This window comes from Pogoniulus pusillus, chromosome 3 (assembly GCF_015220805.1).
Source record: "Pogoniulus pusillus isolate bPogPus1 chromosome 3, bPogPus1.pri, whole genome shotgun sequence".
NCBI lineage: Eukaryota > Metazoa > Chordata > Aves > Piciformes > Lybiidae > Pogoniulus > Pogoniulus pusillus.
Window position 1 is genome coordinate 14,123,107 of NC_087266.1, and position 26,463 is coordinate 14,149,569.

The window sequence follows — 26,463 nt, forward strand, 5'->3', positions numbered from 1 at the left end:
AGGCTAGACCATGGCACCAAGTGCCACCTCCAATCCTGCCTTGAACAGCTCCAGGGATGGCGACTCCACCACCTCCCCGGGCAGCCCATTCCAGTGTCCAATGACTCTCTCAGTGAAGAACTTTCTCCTCACCTCCAGCCTAAATCTCCCCTGGTGCAGCCTGAGGCTGTGTCCTCTTGTTCTGGTGCTGGCCACCTGAGAGAAGAGAGCAACCTCCTCCTGACCACAACCACCCCTCAGGTAGTTGTAGACAGCAATAAGGTCACCCCTGAGCCTCCTCTTCTCCAGGCTAAACAATACCAGCTCCCTCAGCCTCTCCTTGTAGGGCTGTGCTCCCCAGCCTCGTTGCCCTTCTCTGGACACGCTCAAACATCTCAATGTCCCTCCTAAACTGGGGGGCCCAGAACTGAACACAGTACTCAAGGTGTGGTCTAACCAGTGCAGAGTACAGGGGCAGAATGACCTCCCTGCTCCTGCTGACCACACCATTCCTGATGCAGGCCAGGATGCCTCTGGCTCTCTTGGCCACCTGGGCACACTGCTGGCTCATGTTCAGGCAGGTATCAATCAGCACCCCCAGATCCCTCTCTGTTTGGCTGCTCCCCATCCACTCCGACCCCAGCTTGTATCTCTGCATGGGGTTGTTGTGGCCAAAGTGCAGCACCCTGCACTTGGAGCTATTGAACCCCATCCCATTGGACTCTGCCTATCTGTCCAGGCGGTCAAGGTCCCACTGCAGAGCCCTTCTGCCCTCCAACCCGGTCACATCTGCAAACTTGCTGATGACTGACTCCATGCCCTCATCCAGATCATCTGTGAAGATGTTAAAGAGGATGGGGCCCAGCACAGATCCCTGAGGGACACCACTAGTGATTGGTCGCCAGCTGGATGTGGCACCATTCACCACCACTCTCTGGGTCCGGCCCTCCAGCCAGTTCCTAACCCAGCACTGATTGTTCCCATCCAAGCCATGGGCTGACAGCTTAGCCAGCAGTTTGCTGTGGGGGACAGTGTCAAAGGCCTTGCTGAAGTCCAGATAGACCACATCCACAGGCCTCCCCACATCCACCAAGCGGGTCACCTGATCATAGGAGGAGATCAGGTTAGAAAGGCAGGATCTGCCCTTCCTAAACCCATGCTGGCTGGACCTGAGCACTTTGCCATCCCTTAGGTGTGCTCTTATCAGCCCCAAGATAACCTGCTCCATCAGTTTCTCTCGCACTGAGGTCAGGCTGACAGGTCTATAGTTCCCAGGTTCCTCCATCCAACCCTTCTTGTGGATTGGGATCACATTGGCCAGTTTCCAGTCTCCTGGGACCTCTCTGGTGAGCCAGGAGAGGTGTGCTGTCTGCATCAGTACTACAGACATCTGAAAGAGGTAGTAAACTTCTATCTGAGACATTAGAGCAGCCTTGATTTTCACCGACTTGAGATGTTGCTCAAGAATTTCACCAGTATTAGTGTGGTTATTGTTGCATTATTCTGTGATTGATGATTTGAAGGTTCAGAGCCTAATTCCCTGTGTAGTCAGCTTGTTTCTAATCAAATGTAGCAGTATTGCTGAACCACCTTATAACCAGAAAGACTGAGAAAGAAAGAATTTTGTAGCAAAGAGGCAATGTGAAATAAAAGACAGGAACACAGGCGTTTGGAAACAAAATGAAATTACTATTTTTGGCAAAAAGCTATGCCTTAACTTCAGAGACGTGTGCAGTACTGTGTGGTGTTCTCTATATTGATAGTTCTAAGACAGACATTTTTAGATGTACTTTCATTGTTTCATTTATTTAGAACTATGCAAAGCCAAAACAAGTTTATTGTTGTATAGACTTAATGACTTTTGCAAACTCAATTAAAACTAATTCTTTGTATTTGAATTATGTAAATAAGATTAGATGTTGGACAAAGTGAACTGGCATAAGGAAGGAAACTGTGAAAAGAGGGATTACATATTACCAATTTTGTCTTTTGACTGGATAATACTACTTGTTTCAACAATTATATTTCTGGGAGGTTTCAGAAGTTTTGTTGAGTAACCATGTAAATATGGCCTGAAAAAACACCACCCCCCTCATTAAATGTCAATGTTCTGTTCTTGGGGCAATTTTTTAGAAGATACATTTGATTTAGTGCTTAACCTTAGAGAAGTACTAAGAATATACAAACTTCTCTACAAATTTCTAACATAGAGAAGTTGGGACTTTGAAGTGTTGGTCTGAATAACTATGAGATTTGTAGAAGGTATGGACTTTTCAATAACACTTGCATCACAGTGTTAAGAAAGTGGGGATTTTGTTGCATTTGATCAAGGGGATTTCTCAGTGGTTGCTAGAATGAGAAAGTAAATTATGCACTTTTCTCATGGAAATGTTAATGAGTAAGAAAATGACACTGAAAAATTTCAGTCTGCTTTAGTGCCTTATTTAATCCCAGAGGAATTCCACAATGCATATTCTGCTGATGTCCTTTCCCTAGAGATAATAAGAAAGAAATTAGCTTCCTTAAAATACCGAAACATTGAGTCTAAGGTGGAAAAGTAATATGGGATTTTTGGGATAGAGAGTTGTTTATTTTACTTGCTTAGTATTGTTCCAGGAAGAGCAAGTTGGCAACAAATGTAGACTAATGGAACTAGCAAGTAAAGGGGATAAAGAGTTCATTGATAGCAACAATGAAAGACTGTGTCAATACAGAGCAGTGGCTCTTGTGCTGCAAAATCTTTGGCGCTGGGCGCTGAGTTCTCTATTTTCTTGTGGTCTTTTTTTGTGGCTTCTTTAGAGGGCATCATGGCAAATGGCCAGCATTAGTTCCATCTGCCCCTGCAGATAGCCAGAAATTTTGGGAAAATGTCATTGCTCATAAGAGAAGAGGACTAAGAATAACAAGTGTGTATGTATGTGAATAATGTCAAGAAACGCTGAGATGGACACTTTTCCATGCAATAGTATAGCATATGACATGTGTGGGCAGAAAGATTCTAGCACTGAAAGCCACTTGAAACTGAAGATAGCAGAAGCATTATCAATTGAATGTGCAGATTTTTGTGTGTGATGCGGGAATGTGTTGTGGTGGTGGTGATGTTTTGTTTAGCTAGGATTAGGTGGTCTGGCAGCAACCCCCATAATACTTTTCATGTAGAGCTGAAGGAATTAATTACAGTATCAAGATATATGCCAACATCCTCATGCTCAGCATAAGTCCTTCACAGGTTCCCTTGTTTGTGTGGACCTGTTATCATATACCTTATGAGACTGAAGGTTTTCTGTGTGTGACAGTTTACCTGTGTCTGTTGATTTCTGTTTATCGTTTAATTTTAAAACAGCACTGAGTGCTGAAGATTGGAAACGAAGATTGTAAAGAAAATGCATTTTACTCTTTTCTAAGACTAACTGGGATTTTTAATGAGAAACTTCTTATGGCAGGAAAACATTTGAAACATATAAGTGATATACACAGTCCTGTACAATGACTGCTTTTAACTGCTTAATCATACATACTGGCTAAATACAATTTTACTACTAGCTGCTGTGTTTACAGTCCATGATGTGGAAAAAGATGTCCCACTGTGACATCTTCTAGTTGCAATCAAATTGACTGTAGTAAATACAGAAGCTGTTGAAGTTCAGTGCTTCTCAGTGGGGTGTTCTTGTTCAGCCAGCTTATTTCGGGCTGTTGATACAGCTCACGTCTGTGAAGCTTGTTCTGATATATAATAACAAAACCAAGGCAGGTCCCAGTTCACTTTCACAGCAAAACAGCATGTCTTGAAGTATTTAAGGAGATATGTATCTCAATAGTGTTTTTCCTTATAAGTAATGTTTTACAGATCTGTGTTTGTAATACCAAAAGCCCTTTTATTCAGTTGTATGAACTTCTAAACATTTCCTTGCTTCTGATATTAGGGCAGGAAGAATGTTGCAAATCATACAGCCTTGTTTCATAATAATAATGTCTCCATTATAAATCTACTTTTTCAAGTGTTTAGATAATTTAGCCAGAAAAATTGTTTATAGGATGAGAGCTGCTTATGAAATAAATCAAGAAAATAGATGTGTTTGTAAAGCAATTAAAGAAAAAGGGCCACAACAGTGTCTTTTAGTTTCAGCTACTGAAGAATATGAGTCAGTGAGCTAAAGAAATGGTTTTCTGCATTTTAACATGCTGTTCTATCAGAGAATCACAGAATTTTCAGGGTCGGAAGGGACCTCAAGGATCTCCTAGTTCCAGCTCCTCTGCCATGGGCAAGAACACTTCCATTCGATCAGGTTGCCTGGAACCACGTCCAGCCTGGCCTTAAAAACATCCAGGGATGGGGCTTCTATCATCTCTCTGGGCAACTTGTTCCAGCGCTTCACTATCTCTATGGTGAAGAACTTCCTAACATCTAATTTAATCTGCCCTCCTCTAGCTTGGATCCATTCCCCGTAGTTGTATCACTACCTGACATCCTCAAACGTCCCTCACCAGCTTTTTTGTAAACCCCTTTCAGATACTGGAAGGACACAATAAGGTTTCCTTGGAGCCTTCTCTTCTCCAAAGTGAGCAATCCCAACTCTCTCAGCCTGTCTTCACAGGAGAGGTGCTCCAGCCTTCTATCATTCTTGTGGCCCTTCTCTGGACACATTTCTGTTGTAATAGGGGCTGCAGAACTGGACACAGTACTCCAGGTGGAGGCTTCATGAGAGTGGCCACACTTCTCTTGATGCAACCCAGGACACAGTTGGCTTTCTGGGCTGCAGGTGCACACTAATGGCTCATGTTGACCTTCTCATCCACCAGTATCCTCAAGTCCTCTTCAAGGCTGCTCTCAAGCCAGTTACTGCCTAGCCTGCATTGATGCTCGGGATTGCCCTAACCTAGGTGCAAGATCCTGCACTTGATGTTGTTGAATCTCATGAGGTTGGCATGGGCCCACCTCTCCAACCTGTCAAGGTTCCTGTGGATGGATCCCTTTCCTCCAGTGCGTCAACGGCACCACACAGCTTGGTGTTGTTGCAAACTTGCTGAGGGTGCACTCAATGCCACTGTCCATGTTTACGATGAAGATGTTGAAGAAAACTGGTCCCAGTACTGGTCCTTGAGGGACTCCACTTGTCACAGGCCTCCACTTGGACATGAACCCATTGACAGCCACTCTTTGGGTGTGTTCTTTATCCAACGAGTGGTCCATCATTCCAAGCCATATTTTACCAGCTTGGAGATCAGGATGTTGTGTAGAAAAGTGCCAAAGGCTTTCCAGAGGCCCAGATAAATGACATTGGTTGCTCTCGCCTTGTCTACTGATGTTGCAGCCTTGTAGAAGGCTGCCAGGCTTGTCAGGCACGATTTGCCCTTGGTGAAGCCATGTTATTTATACCAGGTTACCGCTTTACTATTCTGCCTCAGCAGTGCCTCTTGGAGGATTTGCTCCATGATCTTGTAGAGCACAGAGGTGAGACTGACTGGCCTATAGTTCCTGGGTCATCTTTCTTTCCCTTTTTGGAATTGGGGGTTGTTTCCCCTTTTCCAGTCAGTGGGGACTTCCCCAGACTGCCATGACTTTTGGAATGTAATAATGACCAGTTTAGTGACCTCATCTGCCAATTCCTGTAGTACCTGTGGATGTATTTCTTTGGGTCCTGTGGACTTGTACGTTCTCAAGTTCTTCCAATGGTCATGAACCTCTCCTTCACTTACAATGGGCAGTTCCTTCATCCAGCCCCTGCCATTATCTTGTGATTTCAGGAGTGTGGCTGAAGACCTTACCAGTAAAGACTGAGGTGAAGAAGTCGTTGAGAACCTCAGCTTTCTCCACATCACTTATCACCAGTTCTCCCATTTCCTTTCTGAGGGGGCATACACCTTCCTTGGTCTTCCTTTTGCCAGTGATGTACCTATAGAAACTTTTGCTATTCCTCTTGGTCTCCCTGACTAGATTTAATTCTGGCTGAGCTTTAGCTTTTCTAACCAGGTCTTTTGCTGCTTGGGCACCTTCCTCATACATCCCTGATTCTAGCTGTCATTTCTTCCACTCCTCGTACAGTTTCTTTTTGTGTGACAGTGTGTCTAGTTGCTCCTTGCTCATCCAGTCAGGTCTCCTAACATTCTTTCCTGCCTCCCTCTTTGTTGGTGTACTTTGCTTGTGGGTATAGAGAAGGTGATCCTTGAATATGGACCAGCTGTCCTGGGCCCCCTTTCTCTCTAGGTCTTCGTCCCACAGTGCTTAGGCCAGCAGATCCCTGAAGCAATTGAAGTCTGCATGCCTAAAGTCCACAGTCTTAGACTTGGAATACATCCTCCTAGAAGCCTTGAGGATCTTAAATTCTAACACATCATGGTCACTGCAGCCAGGGCTGTCTCTGAGCCTCATGTTGGTCACAAGGTACTCTGGCAATATTGTTCAGTTTCTGATGTGTTTTATTCACACATTACAGCTTTTTAGTGCTCAGTTTTGTTGAGTAGCTTGGGTTTTAATAAACCTGTATGTCAGTGCATGACCAAATGAAGGAACCCATCGAGCATGGCACTGCAATGCCTCTAGACATATCTGCTAGAGGAATCAAACTGCCTACAGATTTACAACACTAAAGGTGACTGTATATGGTCTCCTTCCCAGTCTTCAACTGCTCAAAAATTCAGCTAACTGAAGAATTACTCTAATATCCTGCCAGCTCAGCCATCACCCCTTTGCTTCTGCTGTCTTTGAAGCCAGACAGTAATAACTAGCTTTGTGTCAGATCACCAGATATGTTGCTGTTACTATTTTAGACAGATCATCTGTTGTTTGAAGTCCCGTTTACTGCATTCCAGCTGGCTCTCAGAAGTTCATTTAGGCACGTTTAATCTTCTCACTAGGTTTCAACTGCTGTTTTTCTTTATTAAGACAGTGAATGATACCAAGGCTTTGCCAGCATGATTGACATCAGTCAGGAAGAGTGCTGGGTTTTGAAACTCTGTTTGCTAATGAAGTAATCTTTGTAAGTAAACAAGTGGAAAAAGACTTTGGCTTTGATGCATTTGAGAACAGTTTCTTGCAGACTCTTACTGGGAGGGATATGAGTCCTTTGCAAGTGCATAGCTTCTGCTTTAGAGCTTGTTTGACTCCTGTCAAAAGCTTGGGGTTTCTTCTGTTCTGGCAGCCACCAGACTGGCAAAAACAAACAGCCTTACCACCCCAGCCAAAAAAAAAAGTCTGTGCTTGCCAAGTTACAGAAATCTTGGTCAAGTTTCTCTATCTATAGAACTTGATCCTTATTGTGAAGAAAGGCTGTGCCAAAATTAATATACTTGTTCCTTAGATAATGGCATCCATTGTTTTATCACTCTGCTACAGTGTATTGTTCTCTTCACCTTCTCAAGGCTCTGTGTAAGAAATTATTTTATGATTTGGTTAAAAATCTAGGACAAGAACACTGAAGAACATATCTAGTAATACAGAAGGACTGCATCATAGTTTTATTATTCTTTATCCAACATATATGGCCCTCTCTGACGATAGTTAATTTATTACAGTTCAAGCAAAATCCTCCTTTTTTGGCATTTTGAAACAAAATGAATCTAAATAAACCTGATTTCTAGGACAATGTGGAGACTGTGCATATTTTTATTGGGCAGTGTGTTAGGCAGACTGATCAAAAATACAAAACTTCAGGAAGAAGTGCAAAAGAATAACACATTTCCTGACTCCTTTGTCACTTTCCTGAATTACTTTTAAAATTATTTTCATTAGCATTATGATACTGATGTTTGCTATTGTTATGTCTCCATGTTTAATACTGGAGTTATACTACTTTCTTGTGGTTAAGCTACAATTATCCCTTTATTGTTTCCGGTCACATTGTAGTATGCCTCCTTTAGTACTTCCTCTGTCAGAGCTCCACAAAAAAAACCCTCTTGCTATGCAGATGACTTGTTTCCAAGGTCTGTAAGTAGCTGTGGCATAGTAGCTGACTGTGGTATAGATGGCTACTCTTGTCTGTATGCCTCACTGCAAAACTGAACTGAATCCTCTTTTAGGACCGGGCAAAATGTGGAACAGACGGTGTAGGTGAGTGCTTTCAAGTACTGTCAGAAAATAAATGTTAACTCTATTGCCAGTTAGAACTTCAGCTTTGGCAGCTGAGGGTTAGCAGGGTACATTTTCACTCTTTTGCTGGCATCTAGAGAGATTACTGAAATGCTTGCAGAAGGTTAGGGGCAACAACATTTATGGTATCCCTGATACTTTTGAGAAGCCATCTTTCCCTGGGTGGTAGACTTGTAATGTTAGACAATAAAGATGCTAAGGTTTTTATAGTAACTTAATAAGGTCAGTTTACTCTACACAACAGAATTTTTTTTCTCCTGGACTAAATGAAATATCTTACTTCATGTGAACTCCATGAAAAGAGGGACATGACTATAAGATGTGCACCTTAGAAGCTAAATAAAATCGACTTTTGTAATGCTACAGAGCTTGCAGATAATAAAGGTGATTTGTTGAGTGTGGCGATTTGCATTCCTACATCTGGAAAGAGTAGGATGTATTTGAATGCTCTCAGTGACACTAAGACTGGGATATACAGGCACAAGTGACATCTTGTAAAGCTGGACAAGCTCTCTCTGTCTCTCTTCTCTTTTTATGTTTATTTTTGTGCAGGCAAGATAAGATGGTCATGATACAATTTGTCTTTTTTTTTGACCAAGAGGGCAGTTGCTGATTTAATTCAGTTGTGAGTCTTAGTAAGAGATCTTAAAGGAATCTTAGTAGGAGATCTTAAAGGAGCTTACCATGCTTATTACACAAGTGGTCTTTTCTGTGGCTAGGTGAATTTTTTAATCAACTAAAGTGATAATGCTCCTAAGAAAGAAAATGATAAATATAATGAATTACACCACTTGGTCTACTTGTGGTGGTCCAGCTGCACTTTGAGTTATTGCAGAGTAACTCCTATTACAGTCTCTAAGAAGCTGTCAAGGAAGGTGGAATTTTCTGTAAAATAATATGTTTTTTTTTCATTTTCAGATAAAATTAGCTTTGCATGCAACCTGTAAATTAGTATTACAGGAAACATCAGACCTTGGAACTCTGTGCTTCACAGAGAGAGTGATTTGCCATTGGAATGGGCTGCCCAAGGAGGTGGTGGAGTCGCTGTCCTTGGAGGTATTTGAGAAAAGACTGGATGAGGCACTTACTGCCATGGTCTAGTTGATTGGATAGGGCTGGGCTGGACTGGATGATCTTGATTGGGTAGCTTGCACTGGATGAATAGGTTGGATAGGTTAGACTGGATGATCTTGGAGGTGTCTTCCAACTTGGTCGATTCTATGATTAATTTTATTCCTTTCTACACTCAACAACTTTTAACCTTAATATGATAACTTCCAGTATTTTCAAGATATTACAATGGGTCTCCTGTAGAGGCAGAAATCTCCAAATGGTATAATTCTGGGTGATTTTATTAAGTTATGTAATGAGCTCTGCAGTTCTTACTATGTTCTTCTTACTGACTATTTCCAAGTTAAGTTAAATTGCCTCCTTCAGGTTCAAAACATACAAGTGTTAACACTGATTTGCTGACACTGAAAGAGGGATTGGTATCTGTGTATGACTAATCCAGGATATAAAATGGAGGCCCCACCTTAGATATTTTTATCACTTGTTTTCCTTTCCCTTGACATTTGTTCCACTGAGCCCTGCACGTGTGGAAGAGTGATAGGAGAGAGTCCATGCTCCCTCATTTCCTTTCATATTCACAGAGATGCTGGCTATCATGGGCAGCTATTAGACTATCCAGAGGAAATAAATCTTCATTCCTATTTGTGGTAGCTATTTTTTACTTTTCAGTTTACTTACAATATAGATATTTTTCATTCAGTCACCTCAAGGCTGTATTACTATTTTGGGCATTAGTTGGTACACAGAAATTTTATTGGGTAACTCGGAGGAAGAGTCAACAACAAAACTGCATTTCTTCCCTTGAAGCTCAAAACCAGGTCCTGGGCTGCATCAGGAGAAGTGTGGCCAGCAGGTCAAGGGAGTCATTCTCCCCCTCTACCCCGCTCTGGTGAGACCCCACCTGGAGTGCTGCATCCAGTTCTGGAGCCCCTGTTACCAGAGGGATGTGGATGTGCTGGAGCGTATCCAGAGAAGGGCCACTGGGATGCTCAGAGGGCTGGAACACCTCTCCTATGAGGACAGAATGAAATAGTTTGGGCTGTTGAGTCTGGAGAAGAGGGGGCTCTGAGATGACCTTCTTGTGACCTTCCAGTATCTGAAGGAGGCCTCCAAAAAAGCTGGGCAGGGACTTTTTAGGCTATCAGGTAGTGACAGGACTAGGGGGAATGGAGCAGAGATGGGGGTGGGTAGGTTCAGACTGGATGTGAGGAGGAAGTTCTTCATCATGAGAGTGGTGAGAGGCTGGAATGGGTTTCCCAGGGTTGAGGCCTCATCCCTGGAGATGTTTAAGGCCAGGCTGGATGAGGCTGTGGCCAGCCTGAGGTAGGGTAGGGTCTCCCTGCCCATTGCAGGGGAGGTTGGAACTAGATGATCCTTGTGGTCCCTTCCAACTCTGACTGATTTTATGGTTCTATGAAACATCCTGCTGCAAACAAATTCAAGTTTACATCTTTCTAACAGCTGTAGAACAGTCAGTTACCTGGGTATCAAAGATGCTGTATTTGCATAAAACAGAGTGCTTCAGCTTGTAAAGATTTATTCTGTTTTTAACTATGCAAATAATAGGAAACACTATATCTAATTTGTTAATGCATCTAATAATGTAATCTTCATGTATAGCAGGGTAGGAAATATTTGGTAAGGATGCAGTAATTCTGTATCTTCTCAGTGAAAAACATAAAGAAGAGGAAAGAATGCTCCCCAGAATTTGTTTATCCAGTTCTTCACACTCTAGTTATTTGTCAGATAAACAAAGGATTCCAAGCAAAGAAAAAAAATCTATTCATGTCTGTATTATGTAAAGACTGCTGGTTCTCTTGTTGAGCTGATCTATTGTACAGCTGCATGCAAAATATAAAAGCAGCAGGTACTAAGTAAAGACAGAGATAGGAAAGAAGATCCTTGTTGTGATTCTGTCAATTCATAGTGGTTACTTTTAATTAAGAAATGATAAACTGAAGTCATCTTACTTTTTCAGTTCTTATTTGGAGGTGTTTGAAAGGTTTTCCACCATTATTTCATTTAAGATAGTGGAATGATTGTTACTGTGGGGTGTTGTTCAAATTTGAGTGACACTTGATGTATGTCTTCATTTAGGACATTAGGCTAATTACTGTATTTTTATGCAATCTTTTTCTTTTGGTTTTTTTTTTTTTTTTTCCCTGACAGGAAAAAGGTTAGCTGTCAGATTTTTGTGTCCAGTAGGAGTATTTATAGCTTTACAATAACAGGGAGTTAAGGAAGTCACAGAATCACATAGTGACTGGGGTTGGAAGGGACCTCTTGAGACTGCCTGATCCAAACCCTTTATTCAAGCAGGACCACCTACAGTCATGTGCCCAGGACCATGTGCAGATGGCTTTTGAACATTCCCAGAGGTGGAGACAAATACATGATGCTTTAGAAAAAGAATTTTTGACTTGGCTTTGTTCATAACTTATCATTGCTAAGACTTTAATTAAGATGGTCTAGTTGACTGGATAGGGCTGGATGATCTTGGAGGTCTCTTCCAACCTGGTTGATTCTATGATTCTATGATTTACCAAATATTGGAATCTTAATTGCCAGTTTGCCTTAACTTCCAAATAGACACCATAGATACAAAATTCTAGGGCACAAAGAATTGTTGCTGGTTCTTTGTGCTTGTCTGGAGTGGTAGCTTTTTTAAGTCTTCACTGAGTTCATTTGTTACCAAACGTATTTCTTCAATTGCTATTAATACCTAATGATATTATGTGCTTAAAGTTGGGGGTTTTTTTGTTGGTTGGGTTTGTTGTTGTTTGGATTTTTTTGATTGTGTGCTATTCTAATGAAATTTTACACTGGGAAGTTTGGATTTCTTTCACATTTCTTTAGTCCAAAGGTGTACTCTGTGTAATTCATTCAAAATGTGTAATCCCTGGACAATCTAATTTATTGGCAGGAATTTGTGGGTTTGGTTTTTTTCTTTTCAATTTCTTTTTAAAAAACTTTTACCTAGTACTGTATAATGTTTTACTGTATTGTGATGGTTTGGGTGTTCCCCCCCCCCCCCCCCCCCCTCCCCCCCCCACTTTTAGAAATCACCCAGACTAGACTCAGCCGTCTCTGGAAATATGAATGAAGCTTATATTTACAGCTAGCACAATATACAAGCAGATATTTACAGTATATACAGGTATAGACAGAAATATACAAGGTAAAAGGTAATACAGAAACACAACTCCCCTCCCAGAAACCTGAGTCCTCAGGAGGGGCTCTCAACCACCCCTGCACCTTCCCCCTACCCCTCTCAACCTTACCCCAGTCCCAAGTTCGGCCAGGGGCTTAGGAAGCAAAGTGGATTAGTCCCAAATGGAGGGTGAGGTTAGAGAGATGCAGCTCAGCCAGCAGCCCAAGCGAGAGTGATGCCGAGTGTGTTATCTGTGTTTTGACTTACGTTTTTATACATCTCAGTAAACCTATGAGTGAAGTAGACATCACCACTGTTTTCCTTTCACAGCCTGTAATCTAGTTCTACTCACCAAAACATTCTAGCCTGCTTCAAACTAGCACATGTATAGTTAGAATGTCATTCTTTTTATTATATTGTAACTGTCACAAGATTGATTTTAACCTACAAACTACTCTTGTACTGCTTTAAAAACTGTTCTACTTACATGTGTGCTGTTAGACATTATTTTCTTATACTTAATTTTCAAAAAGTGTGGCAGTTTTCAACATAATACCTGTGTTCATGTTTGAAACCTGACACGAGTGTGCTCTGTAGGTTTCTGGGATAGCTGAAGCTTTAAAAATGGTAATGAGGATTTTTTTAAATGAAGTTACTATTCAAAAAAAAAGGAAGGAAGGAAAGTTTCCTTTCCACTGCAAAGAAAACTTTGTAAATAGAAAAAATGTTTCATTCTTTGTGAATCCTTGGTCTAGTGAAGTCATAGTGGAGTAATTCTGATTTTCTTTTTTTTTTCCTTTTTCTTGAATTTCAGATTTATCCATAGCAGTGCAAAAATTCTCACAGTCTTTACAAGATTTCCAGTTTGAGTGTATTGGAGATGCTGAAACTGATGATGAAATTAATATTGGTAAGTACTTTCTGTGTTCTGGCTGCAGTATTTTTTGTTTGTAGTTTCTCATGTGTATGGTACCACAAACATAGTGGAGCCATACAGTTTTCTTCTTTTTAATGAAGCATGTAACAAAAGTAGAATAATTTCCATGAGTAGAAATCATGCAAGACTTTAAAAATACATGTCAAAAACCTCTCTTTGTGACATAGCTTGGTTGATTGTGGAGGAAAGTATTATGCAGTGCTGAGTCCACTGTGAATCTTCTAAATTCTACTGTTAGTTTTAATTTGCAGGCATTTTTAATTGGGATACTAAAAAGGCACACAAGTTTCCTATGCAACAACATAAGTCTGAAAAAAAAACACTTAAGTGCCTAGTAAGACTCAGGAAGTATTTAAGGGTCTAAACCTAGGAACATGCCCTTTACAACTTGTGCATTCCTAAGTGTATAGTTGTCTGAACTTTTGCCAATAAAATTTACTAGCAGCTTTATGTTCTGCCTCTGTGCACACCCAGAACTTCTGCGTTCACAGAACTGAACATCTCAGCTCATCTTGAGTGTAAGTCTCTTTAGTATTAATTATCAAAATGTTCTTCCCTTGTTAGATTAATCCTGGAAAAATTTCCAAGATTCAGAATTTCTGCCAGTCTTTACTGCAAAGTATTGCCACAGTTACAGTGATGTTTTTGGGCAGTAGCACAGCAGCTCGAGTGCTCCAGTTCCTGTTGGTTAGAAACTTGGATTATAATGCATTTTTGAAATGGCTAAATTCATTGTCATGAGTTTTACATGCCACATGGCCCCCATGTCTCTCCTAAAACATCTGAGAGGAAGGAAGATGGTTGTTAAAGAGTAATTGCTGCTAAAAATACACACTTAGGCAGTAGAAGAGGGAACGTAGAACTCAACAGCGGTTGTTTATTTTTTAAAGATCTGTGTAATGCAGAAAGGTAACTCAGACTTAGGCTTTTCCAAGTGTATCACTTATTATAAACTATTTCCAAGTCTCCTCACCCTTCACTATTTCCCTTTTCCTGACTGAGTTACAAATTATTGAACAAAACAGTGGATATGCTTGCTTTCACTGGCAAGGTTTGCCTCATCTTTACCTTAGAACATTGTGATAGTTATGAGGATGTAGCGAAGGAGGACTGGTATTTAGTCATTGTCTTTACTAATCTTTAGCAGTGGAGCAGGAGGGAAGGTTAAAATTTACTGACATAGAGAAGTAGGGGAGTGAAACCACTGAGCTGCTTTTACTGAGATATAACATTGCATATATTCTTCAGGTGGATCAAATTTGGACAGAGGTAAAAAATGAATGGTGTGTATGTGCTCTTTGGTGTTCATTTCTTGGATGTTAAAGTTAGCTTGCACATATTTTATGCATTTAACTTAAATCTACATTATCTCAGGTACGATAACTTCTTTTTTTGATGCGTAAGGTTTTGCATTTAAAATGAGGTGACCAAGGACAAAGACAAGTTTGATTACCTAAATGTAGCAAAGAAAAGACATTTTCTTGTTTGGACATTAAACAGGCATTTAAAACTATTTAGGAAAAAAATGGAGTTCATGAAGCTTGACAGCTGATTTATTTCACTTGGAGCTTCAAAGAAAGGATTTCTAGCTTCTAAAGCACCCATTGCCTGATGGATTGTCACGTACATCAAAGAAGCTTATAAGAGTAAAAGGTAAACTGACAGGAATCAAATTCAAGTTTAGCAGGGCTTGAATCATACTGTATGCTTTTATAGGGTATGGCTCAATTTTTGATCTCCCTAGAGCGGTGACCTAGAATTTATCCATATCTTTTAACATGCCCCAACAAGCTAGATGTTTGCTTATCATCAAAGAAAGCTTTGTATGGATGAATCCTGTTCTCTGTGCCTCCTTCTGCCTTCACCTCCTTTTTTATTAAGAATATCTACAGCTGTGCAGGCCACTGGAAAAATTTACTTCAGTCTGCAGTGATGCTTATGCCTTGATAAGTTTTGTACAAAACCACCATATACATGGGGCTCAATAGAAGGACTGTATTCTGAAGATCTAAAAATATATTTGTATTTCAAATTTGGCATTGGAAATCCACCCTAATCCACATAAAAGATGGAAATTCAGCCTCAGATTAAGATGCCTTCTGTGAGGGTGTGATTATTTCTGTAGAAAAATAGTCTAAAATATGAGTGATTTATTTTTTTTACTTTCTTATTTCTCCTTACTGGTAATAAGTATTTGGAATTAAATTGATAGTTCCATGAAGTTTTTGGAAGTTGAATATCTCTTTCCAGTAACTAAGTACATTGTTCTGCTATTTTTGTCATTATGAGCTCTAATAACAGCATTCATTTTTATTTGCATTTCCTGTAACTTGTAGACAGCACCTAGAAAAAGCACAAGTCACAAATTCCGATAAGCCTATTAAATATACAGAATACATGAGAAGTAGTTTTAGTTAAGCTCCATGACATGCTCAGTATAAAAAGAACTGATGATTCACTGAACATTTATTTTAATTAATATATTACTTAACCAAGTGATTTATTTGTTCTTTTTATTTTCATTTAAATGCTATCTTTGATTTCTGATTTTTACTTATATATACTTTCTTATTGTGATGATTTGGGTGTTCCCCACCCCCCCACACTTTAGAAATCACCCAGACTAGACTCAGATGGCTCTGGAAATATGAATGAAGCTTATATTTACAGCTGGCATAATATACAAGCAGATATTTACAGTACATACAGTTATATACAAAAATATACAAGGTAAAAGGTAACACAGAAACACAACTCCTCTCCCAGAAACCTGAGTCCCCAGGAAGAGCTCTCAACCGCCCCTGCACCTAACCCCTACCCCTCTCAACCTTACTCCAGTCCCAAGGAAGAATAGAGACTCGGCCAAGGGGTTAGGAAGCAAAGTGCATTAGTCCAAAAAATGGAGGGTGAGGTTAGAGAGTAAGACTCAGCTCAGCCAGCAGCCCCAGCAAGAGTGGTTATCTGTGTTTTTATTTCTTGTTTTTATACATCTCAGCAAGCCTGTGAGCGAAGTAGACATCACCTTTGTTTTCTTTTCACAGCTTGTAATCTAGTTCTTCTCACCAAAACATTCTAGCTTGCTTCAAACTAGAACACTTATATTTACATATGTTTAGATCTTCTTTGACAAAAAAAGTCGACATCTCTTTATGGCTATACAATGTGTTTTAGGTAGTTTTTCCATGTTGTTGCAATTTACAGATTTATATACATAGCCACTTTCAGATATAACTTACTGGATGTAGAATCAGACATTTTGTGTGCTGATTGTAAGCTATTTCCTTTATTTTCATGAATAAGCAGTGTAGGGTTTTTTTTCTCTCAAACTGTGAACATCAAAGGATTCATGCTATAAAAAGCTTTTTCAGATATTTGTCAGCAAACTGAGTTTGGGGAGGAGTGTTTCTCAGCTCTACTAGCTTTTCTCATTAAAAAACAAAGAGCTAGCAACAATTGTCAGTGTTGTCTCTTCTGTTTTGAAATGAGTGTGGCAGTGTGATCTGCAGCAGTGCGAAGGCCACAGTATTTCATAGTGACATAATATCTAATAGTAGAACATTGATGTTAGCTCCAGTTACATGTGAGTCAGCCAAGCTGTAATTATATATTTTTACATTGAAAAGTTATGCAGAAAGTGGCATCTTTAAAACAAAACCAACACAATGAGTGACAGTGAATCAATTCTAAAAAGGCATAGTAACGATGGTTTAAGGAGACTCTAAGGAGAGGGTGTTACTTACTCATCTTACTGACAACTGTGCTTTCCTCAGCCTGAAAGAGCCAAGATTTGGCTGCACTTTGCTATTCACTCTCTGAGACATACCACCTCATGCACAATTACTGACAGACCCCTTTGGAATTAATATTTTGCACAAAGATTAATACTTTAAATTGACAGCAAATGAATGTAAAGGAGGTCACAGAATCACAGAATTAACGAGGTTGGAAAAGACTTCTAGGATCATCGAGTCCAACCTGTCACCTAACCCTTCCTATTAACTAAACCATGGCACTAAGTGCCTCATCCAGCCTCTTCTTAAACACCTCCAGGGTGGTGACTCCACCATCTCCCCTTGTTGCCCTTCTCTGGACATGTTCAAGCATCTCAACATCTTTCTCAAATTGAGTGGTCCAGAAGTGGACACAGTACTCAAGGTGTGGCCTGATCAGTGCTAAGTACAGGGGCAGAATGACTTCTCTGGTCCTGCTGGCCACACTATTCCTGATACAGGCCAGGATGCCATTGGCTCTCTTGGCCACCTGGGCACACTGCTGGCTCATGTTCAATTGCCTGTCAACCAATACCCCCAGGTCCCTTTCTTCCTGGCTGCTCTCCAGCCGCTCTGTCCTCAGCCTCTCTGTCCCCAGCCTGTAGCACTGCATGGGGTTGTTGTGGCCAAAGTGCAGAACCTGGCACTTGGCCTTGTTAAAACTCATGGCATTGGGCTGCGCCCATCTGTCCAGGTCTCTCTGCAAAGCCCTCCTGCCCTCTAACAGATCAACACATGCTCCCAACTTGGTATTATCTGCAAACTTAGTGGTGGTGGACTGAATCTCCTCATTCAGATCATCAGTGAAGATATTAAACAGGACTGGGTCACACCACTAGTAACTGGCCACCAAATGGATGTGGTTCCATTCACCACCACGCTCTGGACTCGGCCATCCAGCCAGTTTTTAACACAGCACAGAGTAACCCTGTCCAAGCCAAGGGCTGCCAGCTTGGCCAGGAGTTTGCTGTGGCAGACAGTGTCAGAGGCCTTGCTGAAATCCAGGCAGACTACATCCACAGCCTTCCCCACATCTGTCAGACAGGTAACCTGCTCATAACAAGTTGGTCAAGCACAAACTGCCCCTCCTAAATCCATGCTGGCTGGGTCTGATCCCCCTCCATCCTGTGCCGTGATCTCCTCCATTATCTTACACAGCACTGAGGTCATGCTGACAGGACTGTAATTTCTTGTGTCCTCCTTCTGACCCTTCTTGTGGATAGGCACCACATTGGCCAGCTTCCAGTCTTCAAGGACCTGTCCAGTGAGCCATGACTGTTGATAAATGAGGGAGAGCAGCTTGGCCAGCTCATCTGCCAGCTCTCTCACCACCCTAGGATGGATCCCATCTGATCCCATAGACTTGTGAGGATCCAAGAGGCTCAACAAGTCCCTAACTACAACTTCCTGGATTATAGGGAAGCTGTTCTGCTTCCTGACCCCACCTACCAGCTCAGGAGGCCAGCTGTCCTGAGGACAACCTGCCTTGCTATTGAAAACTGAGGCAAAGGAGGAGTTAAGCACCTCTGCCTTTTCCTCATCTCTAGTCACTACATTCCCCTCCTTCTCCAATAAAGAGTGGATGTTATCCTTACCCCTCTTTTTGTCTTTAATACATTCATAGAAACAGTTCTCATTATCATTCACAGCAGTGGCCAGTCTAAGTTCTAACTGGGCTTTTGGCTCTCTACTTTTCTTCCTACAAGACTTAGCAACATCCTTAATTTTTTCCAGAGTTACTACCCCCTCTTTCCAAAGCTGATATGCCCTCATTTTTCCCCTTAATTCCTTCACAAGTTCCTCACCCATCCAGGCTGGTTGTCTTCCTCAGTGGCTCTGTTTTCATCACATTGGCACAGCCTGTTCCTGTACCTTCAAGATTTTTCTCTAAAGGTAGGTCCAACTTTCCTGAACCCTTCTATTTGTAAGGTTTTTTTCCCCAAGGTACTATTGAAGTTAGCTCTTTGAGGTCAGTCACTGGTTGTACCTGGTGAGAATTTTGTGCAAAACAGATGCATGCTTTTTACATGTTTCAAACCTTTTAGATTATACAGAATGCTACATGAATTGTATTTTAAGGAACAAATGTCTTTTTTTCACAGTATATGCTGTGTAGGCATAAAATTAGGGAAGAAAAAGCTTCCCTAGCTCCTCCTTTTCTAGTATTTTGTAGCTTATGTTGCCTGACTCTTCTCCTGGAATCTCCCTGGGTTTATCCTCTTCTTTTCTGTTTGTATTATTTGAATTGTGGCTGGTACAGATGAAAATAATAAACATTATTATTTAATGCAGTGGAATTCTGTCTTGTTCCTTTTAAAAGGTTTGTCTATTTTGTGTTATGGCTAATTATAGAATATCAGGAATGTAAGATCATGCTCTTCAGAATTAAAAGAAACTGAGACAAAAATACTTTTTTATATTCTGGCATTTTATTTTGATATCTGCTTTTTATTAGCATGTCCTATTTAGAAAAAAGCATTGAAAGTCATCTGTGTCTCACTCTGTCACTGTTGCTTTTGAATTTTTTTTTTCCTAAAGGGAATTATATTAAGAATGAAGTTACAGGTAGCATCAAATCTTTGATTTAGGAATGTAGTAGGATTATGATGATCTGTGAAAATATTCATTGAGCTATAGGAATTCTTAAATGTGATCTATTTCCTTGAGGGAACTGAATTCTCTTCTGTGATGGTTTGGGTGTTACCCATCCCCCACACTTGGTAAATCGCCCAGACTAGACTCTGCCAACTCTGGAGATTTGAATGAAGCTTATATAGAATCATAGAATCAACCAGGTTGGAAGAGACCTCCAAGATCATCCAGTCCAACCTAGCACCCAGCCCTATTCAGTCAACTAGACCATGGCACCAAGTGCCTCATCCAGTCTTTTCTTGAACACCCCCAGGGACGGTGACTCCACCACCTCCCTGGGCAGCCCATTCCAATGTCAGTTTTTCAGCTTAGCACAATATACAAGCAGATATTTACAATATATTCAGTTATATACAGAAATATACAAGGTAAAAGGTAATACAGAAACACAACTCCCCTCCCAGAAACCTGAGTTCCCAGGAGGGGCTCCCAACTGCCCTTGCACCTTCTGTCACCTGTCTACTTACCCCAAACGTTGCCTTGTGCCCCAAAGAAGAATGGAGGTTTGGCCAGGGGGATTAGGAAGCAAGTGGATTAATCAGAGAGATGGATGGTGAGGTTAGAGACAAATGCAGCTCAAAGCCCAGGCAGTGACCAAATGTCTTATCTGTGTTTGGATTCTTGCTCTTATACCTCTCAGCAAGCCTGTGAGTGAAGTAGACATCACCATTGTTTGTCCTTCACAGCCTGTAATCTGGTTCCTCTCACCAAAACATTCTAGCTAGCTTCAAACGAGCACATCATCTTATTGCTAACAGTTGTGACTTGTGTGATCTTTGCTGACTTACACCTTAAGTTGCTTGTGGGAATATTAACATTTCTAACAGCTAACCATCTACAGAATTGTTAACTCTAGGCAATTCTGTTCTGTTCAACAATTAGCTTCAAGCTGAACTTCAAAAAAATCAATTAAAATGTACTATGGGGAAACACTTCTATGAAAAAAGAAAAAAGAAACAGAGCCAACTAAACAAAACAAAACAGACAACAAAAACGGAGAAAAAAAACAAGTACAAAACCAATCCTTTAATAGAAGTTGTTTGTTGGAGTCCAGTGTCGTGTTCTTAAGGCTCTTCTGATTGAGTTGAGCAAAGATACCAGAAGTTCAGTGGTTTTTTTTCTCTCTGCTGGGCAACCACATAGACAGTGCTTTAGAGGGTAGCTGCTTTGCCCTCTTGGATAACCTACCAGAGGACAAACAGCAAATAGATCTGTCTTAGGAAGTTTTTGTATGAAACTTCACAGTTAAGGGGGGTGGGATGGGGTGGGGTGGTGGTGAATCAAACCAAAGTTTACCACCCCCATCTCTTAAAATGTTGAAATGCTGTAAAAGGTTAATTGGCATTAAGCAATGCCAAGGTCCTTTTTTCTGGCTTGGTTTTTTGGTTAGTTGGTTTGGTTTTGGTTTAGGTTAGGTGTTCTTTATTTTTAGTATTACAAACTGCACATGTAATGCTCTATGAAAATGAAAACAACAACAAATCCAAGAGAGAATCTGTAGGTGTTTTATGCTTGCCTAATGCATGTGTAGGCAAATCTTGACAAATAAATCTGTGGGCATTTCAGTCTCCAGGTTAGGAGACTCTCTTTTGGAGCTGCTCATAGGCTAATTCTCAGAAGGTAGCTGTCAGCCTAACCACAGTTTGAAGCCACTGTTTCTGCTGTTTGTGGTATGCAGTGACTTCTTGAATTTGCCTGGCTGGTTTTGAATTATTTATTAAACACCAGTGAACCACCTACAGTCTGAATCACTTGCATATCTTTCAGGTCATCTCCTTAGTTGAGGTTAGCTTTGATGTTCCAGATATTTTTAGGGTTAATATTCTACCTCCTTTGCGCTGAATTCGCATTCATAATTGGGTTTCAGAATGGAATTTCCAAATGCTAAATAAGTCTAAGATGAATTCCAGCTACTCAGATCTACTTCTGCCTTATCCAAAGCACCTTGAGGGTAGACATCTGGGGGTGGATTTTTTTATGTTGGCATAGACATCATCCCAATAACTTTTGTAGTGCTTGAGTTTGTTGACCTTGTGGAACATATTAGAGTCAAGTGTATTTACAAAGAGCATTTTTTTTCAGATGGGTGGGGAAAGGTTGAGTCCTGAATTAGCACAGAAATCTATTTGTGACAGAGTGGATTTGCATAGAAAGATTGTATGCTGTTTTTCCATGGTAATTACCTGCCTAGGTTTGCCAGCTTTTCTTCCTCCAGTTACAAGAATTAATTTTAAGATTAACTTTTTAGGTGACCTTCAAAGCAACTTTGAGTAAACTACTAGTAAGATTTGCATCACAGGATGGAGATCTTTGGTATTCCTATTGAGCTATTTATATCTACAAAAGTTAAACAGTAACAAATCATGGGAGGAACTCAGCACAATCATGGTGTGAAATGCCTAAAGTGTTTGTTTAAATTCTGTTAAATCTGTTCTTACCATTATTATTTTTTAAGTCCTTCTTGCATATTTAAACAAATGCCACTTCTTTCTGGAATGCTGTCTTTTCTTGTCTCCGGGAAATGAGTGATTTTTATGCTAGGATCCCTTAGAGCCTTCAAAACAGCATCTCAACCAGAAAGAGAAGGTCACATTCTGTTGGGCCTGCCTCAGAGCTCTTGTCTTTACTGTGGAAGGTCAAATGAGGCTGACGAAGAAGGATATAAAATAATGTTGCAGTAGGCCTTTATTTGTGTGAAGGAAAAGGTAAAATAAAATCAACAACACAGGCCTTGTTTTTTTTCCTCCAATATAGCTCTCAGAAGGTTGTTAGAATTTCCATGCTCCGTTCTCTATTACCTTAAGATGTGTATTCAAATGAAAAAAAAATTACACTGGAGTGCCTGATGCAGTTACTGCTCTTCCTGTCTGTCCTACCCCCTTTTGTGGCAGGAGCAGCTGAATGTGAAGCAGGAGATATCCCGAGTCACTGCATTTTACATCATGGTGTGCTAAGGGAGTTTACTAGTTCATTTAATTACATTGGACTACTATCCTGGTTTAAATCAGCCAACTCTAACAAGACTCACTCACACAACTGGGAGCAATCTCCCAACCATATAAAGGAGCAAAACAAGCCAAGCCAGCAAAAGACAATCAGTAAATAAGCCAACAGATAGAAAGGGGCAGCCACCCAGCCAGCAAAGCAGAAGAGACCACCTGAAACTGGACACAGGAAGAAAGCCCCCTGGAAATGAGCTCCAAGTCTCATCATCCTTTGCTCTGGCCAGCACTTATTATAAAGCTGGCATGACATAAGTGTGGTATCGAATACTTATTAGCAGATTCAACAGGCTGTTTCAACTGATCCCTCCCATCTGAACCAGGACAAGTACAAACTGCTGTCTCAGACTGATACCTGCCTTAGACTTCATACATTTTACAGAAAAATGCTGAGCCAGGCAGCGGGTAGCACTAACTTTGGTTGTCCTGGTGTGTTAAATGAGCCAATAGTTGATCCAAACAGCTGAGTAGGCAGGCCTATGCCACTCAGGATTAAGATGAAGTATCTGTTTTGTCCTTCATTAACAGTTTGATCTTCTGGACTTTCATATATGCATTACTATTCTCATTCTATGCCTTCAAAATATCTCTGCTTCCATCCTTCATTGCTTACCGTGTTGTTTCTGGAGTTGAGTATCTCAGTGAGGTATGAATGCCTGTGAAGAGACAGTCTGAGGACAAGAGAATTGCTTTACAGAGATGGTTTGAAAATACGTGGTGTGTACTGCTTATAATAAACATCTAGTAAAAATGGCATAACAGTTTAGAGTTGTCAAGTTCATATACTTTCTGAGCAATAGTGACTTGTTTTCAGAAACAGGTAGTGGTTTGGTGAGCTTATCTTTGAGATCTTTATCTTCAGGTCTGAGCAAATAAAATGAAGATTTTGTAACATCTGAGTTCAAAATCTTTGGTATAGATTAGAGTTTTAAGCATGGAAAGTCCCTTGATTCCTTTGTAGGTCTAAATTCAACAAAGTGATTATGACAAACTATCATTTGCTGACATATTTGGTGATACTTTTCCCTATTAAAATGTTTCACTGATAAACTCACTGAAATGTACAAATCAGAAAAACAATACTAATGATTTTCAGCTGCATTCTGGACACATTGTTTTTCCTTTTACTTCCTCTGTTTCAGCACCCACAAAGAGCCACACACAAATAAGGTTTGTACAGCTGGAAAGATTGAGATACCATTTTTTTCCCTTTCATTTAAAATATGAATGTGCCTCTGAAGAATCAAGCATTGGCAAGCCTACAACATACTCAAAATCACTTCTAACTCCTTTGTTTATGGAATGCTAGGGTTGAATACTACTTTAGCAGCTTAATATGTTGCTCAGTAGTTAGTTACCACATTTTGTTGTTATTTACCTGTTTGAAACACTTAAGCATGAACTAGAATTCTTTCCTTAGAATGAAAGGTTTTGTATTCATAGCCAATTTCCATCCTGATTCTTTCTAGTAAGATTGAGGGGGTAGGAGGCAAAGGAAAGCAGGAGAGGTTAAATCACAGATTCTTTCTATCCAGAATCCACCTTTGATCTTATCTATTTCTGAATGTTCCATAGTTTTTAAAGCTGTTTTTCCTCTGACAGGCTGTGGATATGAGTCAGCTCTGGAAAAATCTGATCTCTTAAAGTCAAAGGTCAATGGATAATTTAGTTAAAGTAACAATTAATTGGATTAAACAGACTTCTACAGTATAGAAAATTATGCTGTTAGTTTCAATGGGTGCCAGTTCAACTGCTAGCTTTAAAAGTAGGTCTTCAGAAGCACTTTAAGATTACTTCATATATGCTGTACAAAAAAAAGTGCTGAATATTTTCCCTACACCTTCCCCAGCCGTGAAGCTGTGTAGTTCAGCCCCAGCACTGCTGTTCGTGTCTTTATCAGATGGAAACAGGCTGATTTCTCTGTCATAGTAATTTTAAACCCTATTTTACAATGTCATTGAGATGCAGTAGTTCTTAATGACTATTTGTTTAAAATCGTTACCTCTTTATTCTGTGAGAACATAATGAAAACAGAATATTGATTGTGACTAGTCCCAAAAGCCTTCACTTCTTCACAGAAGTATAGAAGGGGAGAGACAAGGAAACTTACTTACTAAATTGTAGAAGGGTTTGCATATAGTGCTGTATGAAAGGAAGTAAATGACTGAGAGATCCATTCAGTCCCATGTTCCAAGCAAAATGGAAGACATCACTGAGATGATTTTAAGTTTCTGCCGTCACTTCAGGATACCACAATATGGGAAAGGTGCTGTAGACTAGAATGGGCTACTTCTGCCACAGCTCTGCTAGTACTGTGTTGACAAATTCTCTTGTTGAATAATTCATGCCACAGAAGGTGTACACTTTCCAAATGGAATGATGCATTCCCAAAATATTTGCTGCTTTCATAGTCAGAGCAGAATGCTGCCACAAGGACAGATAAATTGCAGCTGGGTTTTTAATAAAACATTAAAAGCATGGCAGTAGTATTTGCATAATTGTTTGAGGTGGGTTCGTTTTGGTTTTGTTTGTACTGACACAGTGTGGGATAGACAACCATTAAAAGCTTTAATAACCTTTCCAAACTCTAGGATAAATGTTTTGCCCTTTTTTGATTCATCTTGAATTTTTGACTTGTGTTTGCTTGTGAGGTTCTGCATGAGTAGGACCTGGCAATTTACTGATATTAAGTCAAGTAATTGGATTTAGTTAAATTGTGTAGCCTTGCATTTCTTGAGGTTATGTCTCTGTGTATTGTGTTTGGCAAGTGGTGACAGTGGATATGGAAATTCCAGATTACCTGACTTCCTTGTAAGACATCTTCATTTTTATATAAACATGTAGCTCTTGTATATTTCTGTTAAGGAGTAGAGCATAAAGTGTAAATGTCCTGGCTCAAAGTGTGTTTTAACTTTTCTACAAGCCTTACATTTGATTAAATATTTGTGAAACGATTGTTACTTTTTATAGGAAAGAATTCTTCAGCATGATACTGTTTATAACTGGGTTCAGGTGGTTATGCTGACAGAGGTTTGTTAACCAAAAAAAACCTGTAATGGGGGAAAGGGTTATTACTTCCACTAGCAGCCTTACATTTTATGCTTCACATATGTTTAGGAAAAAACCTTCACAAAATACCTTACTATATTTGCTTGTTAGGTTTTGCAAGATGAAAATGCTTTTGAGTTAAAATTCCTGTTGTCTAAATATGGTATGTATGTATTATGCAACACTTGCAAGCACATCTTGCAAAGCTTTGGGCTTTTATTAAGATTAAGTCTTGATTTGTTGCCTTGTGTGTTTCTCATCTGTGCTTTGAGACATATGTATTGTGCTCAGATAGGAGGTTGCATTGTTACTGTGGAACTGTCTGGCCTCTTCTGATGGTTTGTCTTGCATTTACAGTGTGACAAAACCCAAAAGACTGGTCAGGGCAAATGCTTGTGCCTGGTATATGGCTAGCAGTAGAAGGGCTAAGGGTATTAGGAAAGAAGTCTTCACTGCAGTTGTCAAGCGTTGGAATAACCTGCCCAGCAAAGTGATGGAATCACCATCCCTAGAGATGTAAAAGAAACCATGTAGATATGGCAGTTCAGGACATTGTTTAGTGGGCATAGTGGTGTTGTGTTGACAGCAGGACTTGGTGGTCTCAGAGATCTTTTCCAGTCTTAATAGATTCTAAAGATTTGTTAATGGGAAACACTCCTTAAACACTCCCTAGGGGCATCAAACTGGGAGGCCGTTACTGAATCTGTGGTAGTTTTCCTTGCTGATTTTGACTTTATGTGGAATTCGGAGGACTTAGCTACCATTTC

General features: G+C 40.3%; 1 protein-coding gene across 1 annotated transcript in view; it reads left to right on the forward strand.

The window, feature by feature from the left end:
- Positions 1 to 26,463, forward strand: part of ARHGAP42 (Rho GTPase activating protein 42) — a 186,740-nt gene that overhangs the window by 27,398 nt on the left and 132,879 nt on the right. Inside the window, exon 2 of the mRNA XM_064170456.1 lies at positions 13,102 to 13,197. Within this exon, the coding sequence (XP_064026526.1) occupies positions 13,102 to 13,197 (96 nt within the window). The remainder of the gene's footprint in view (positions 1 to 13,101; positions 13,198 to 26,463) is intronic.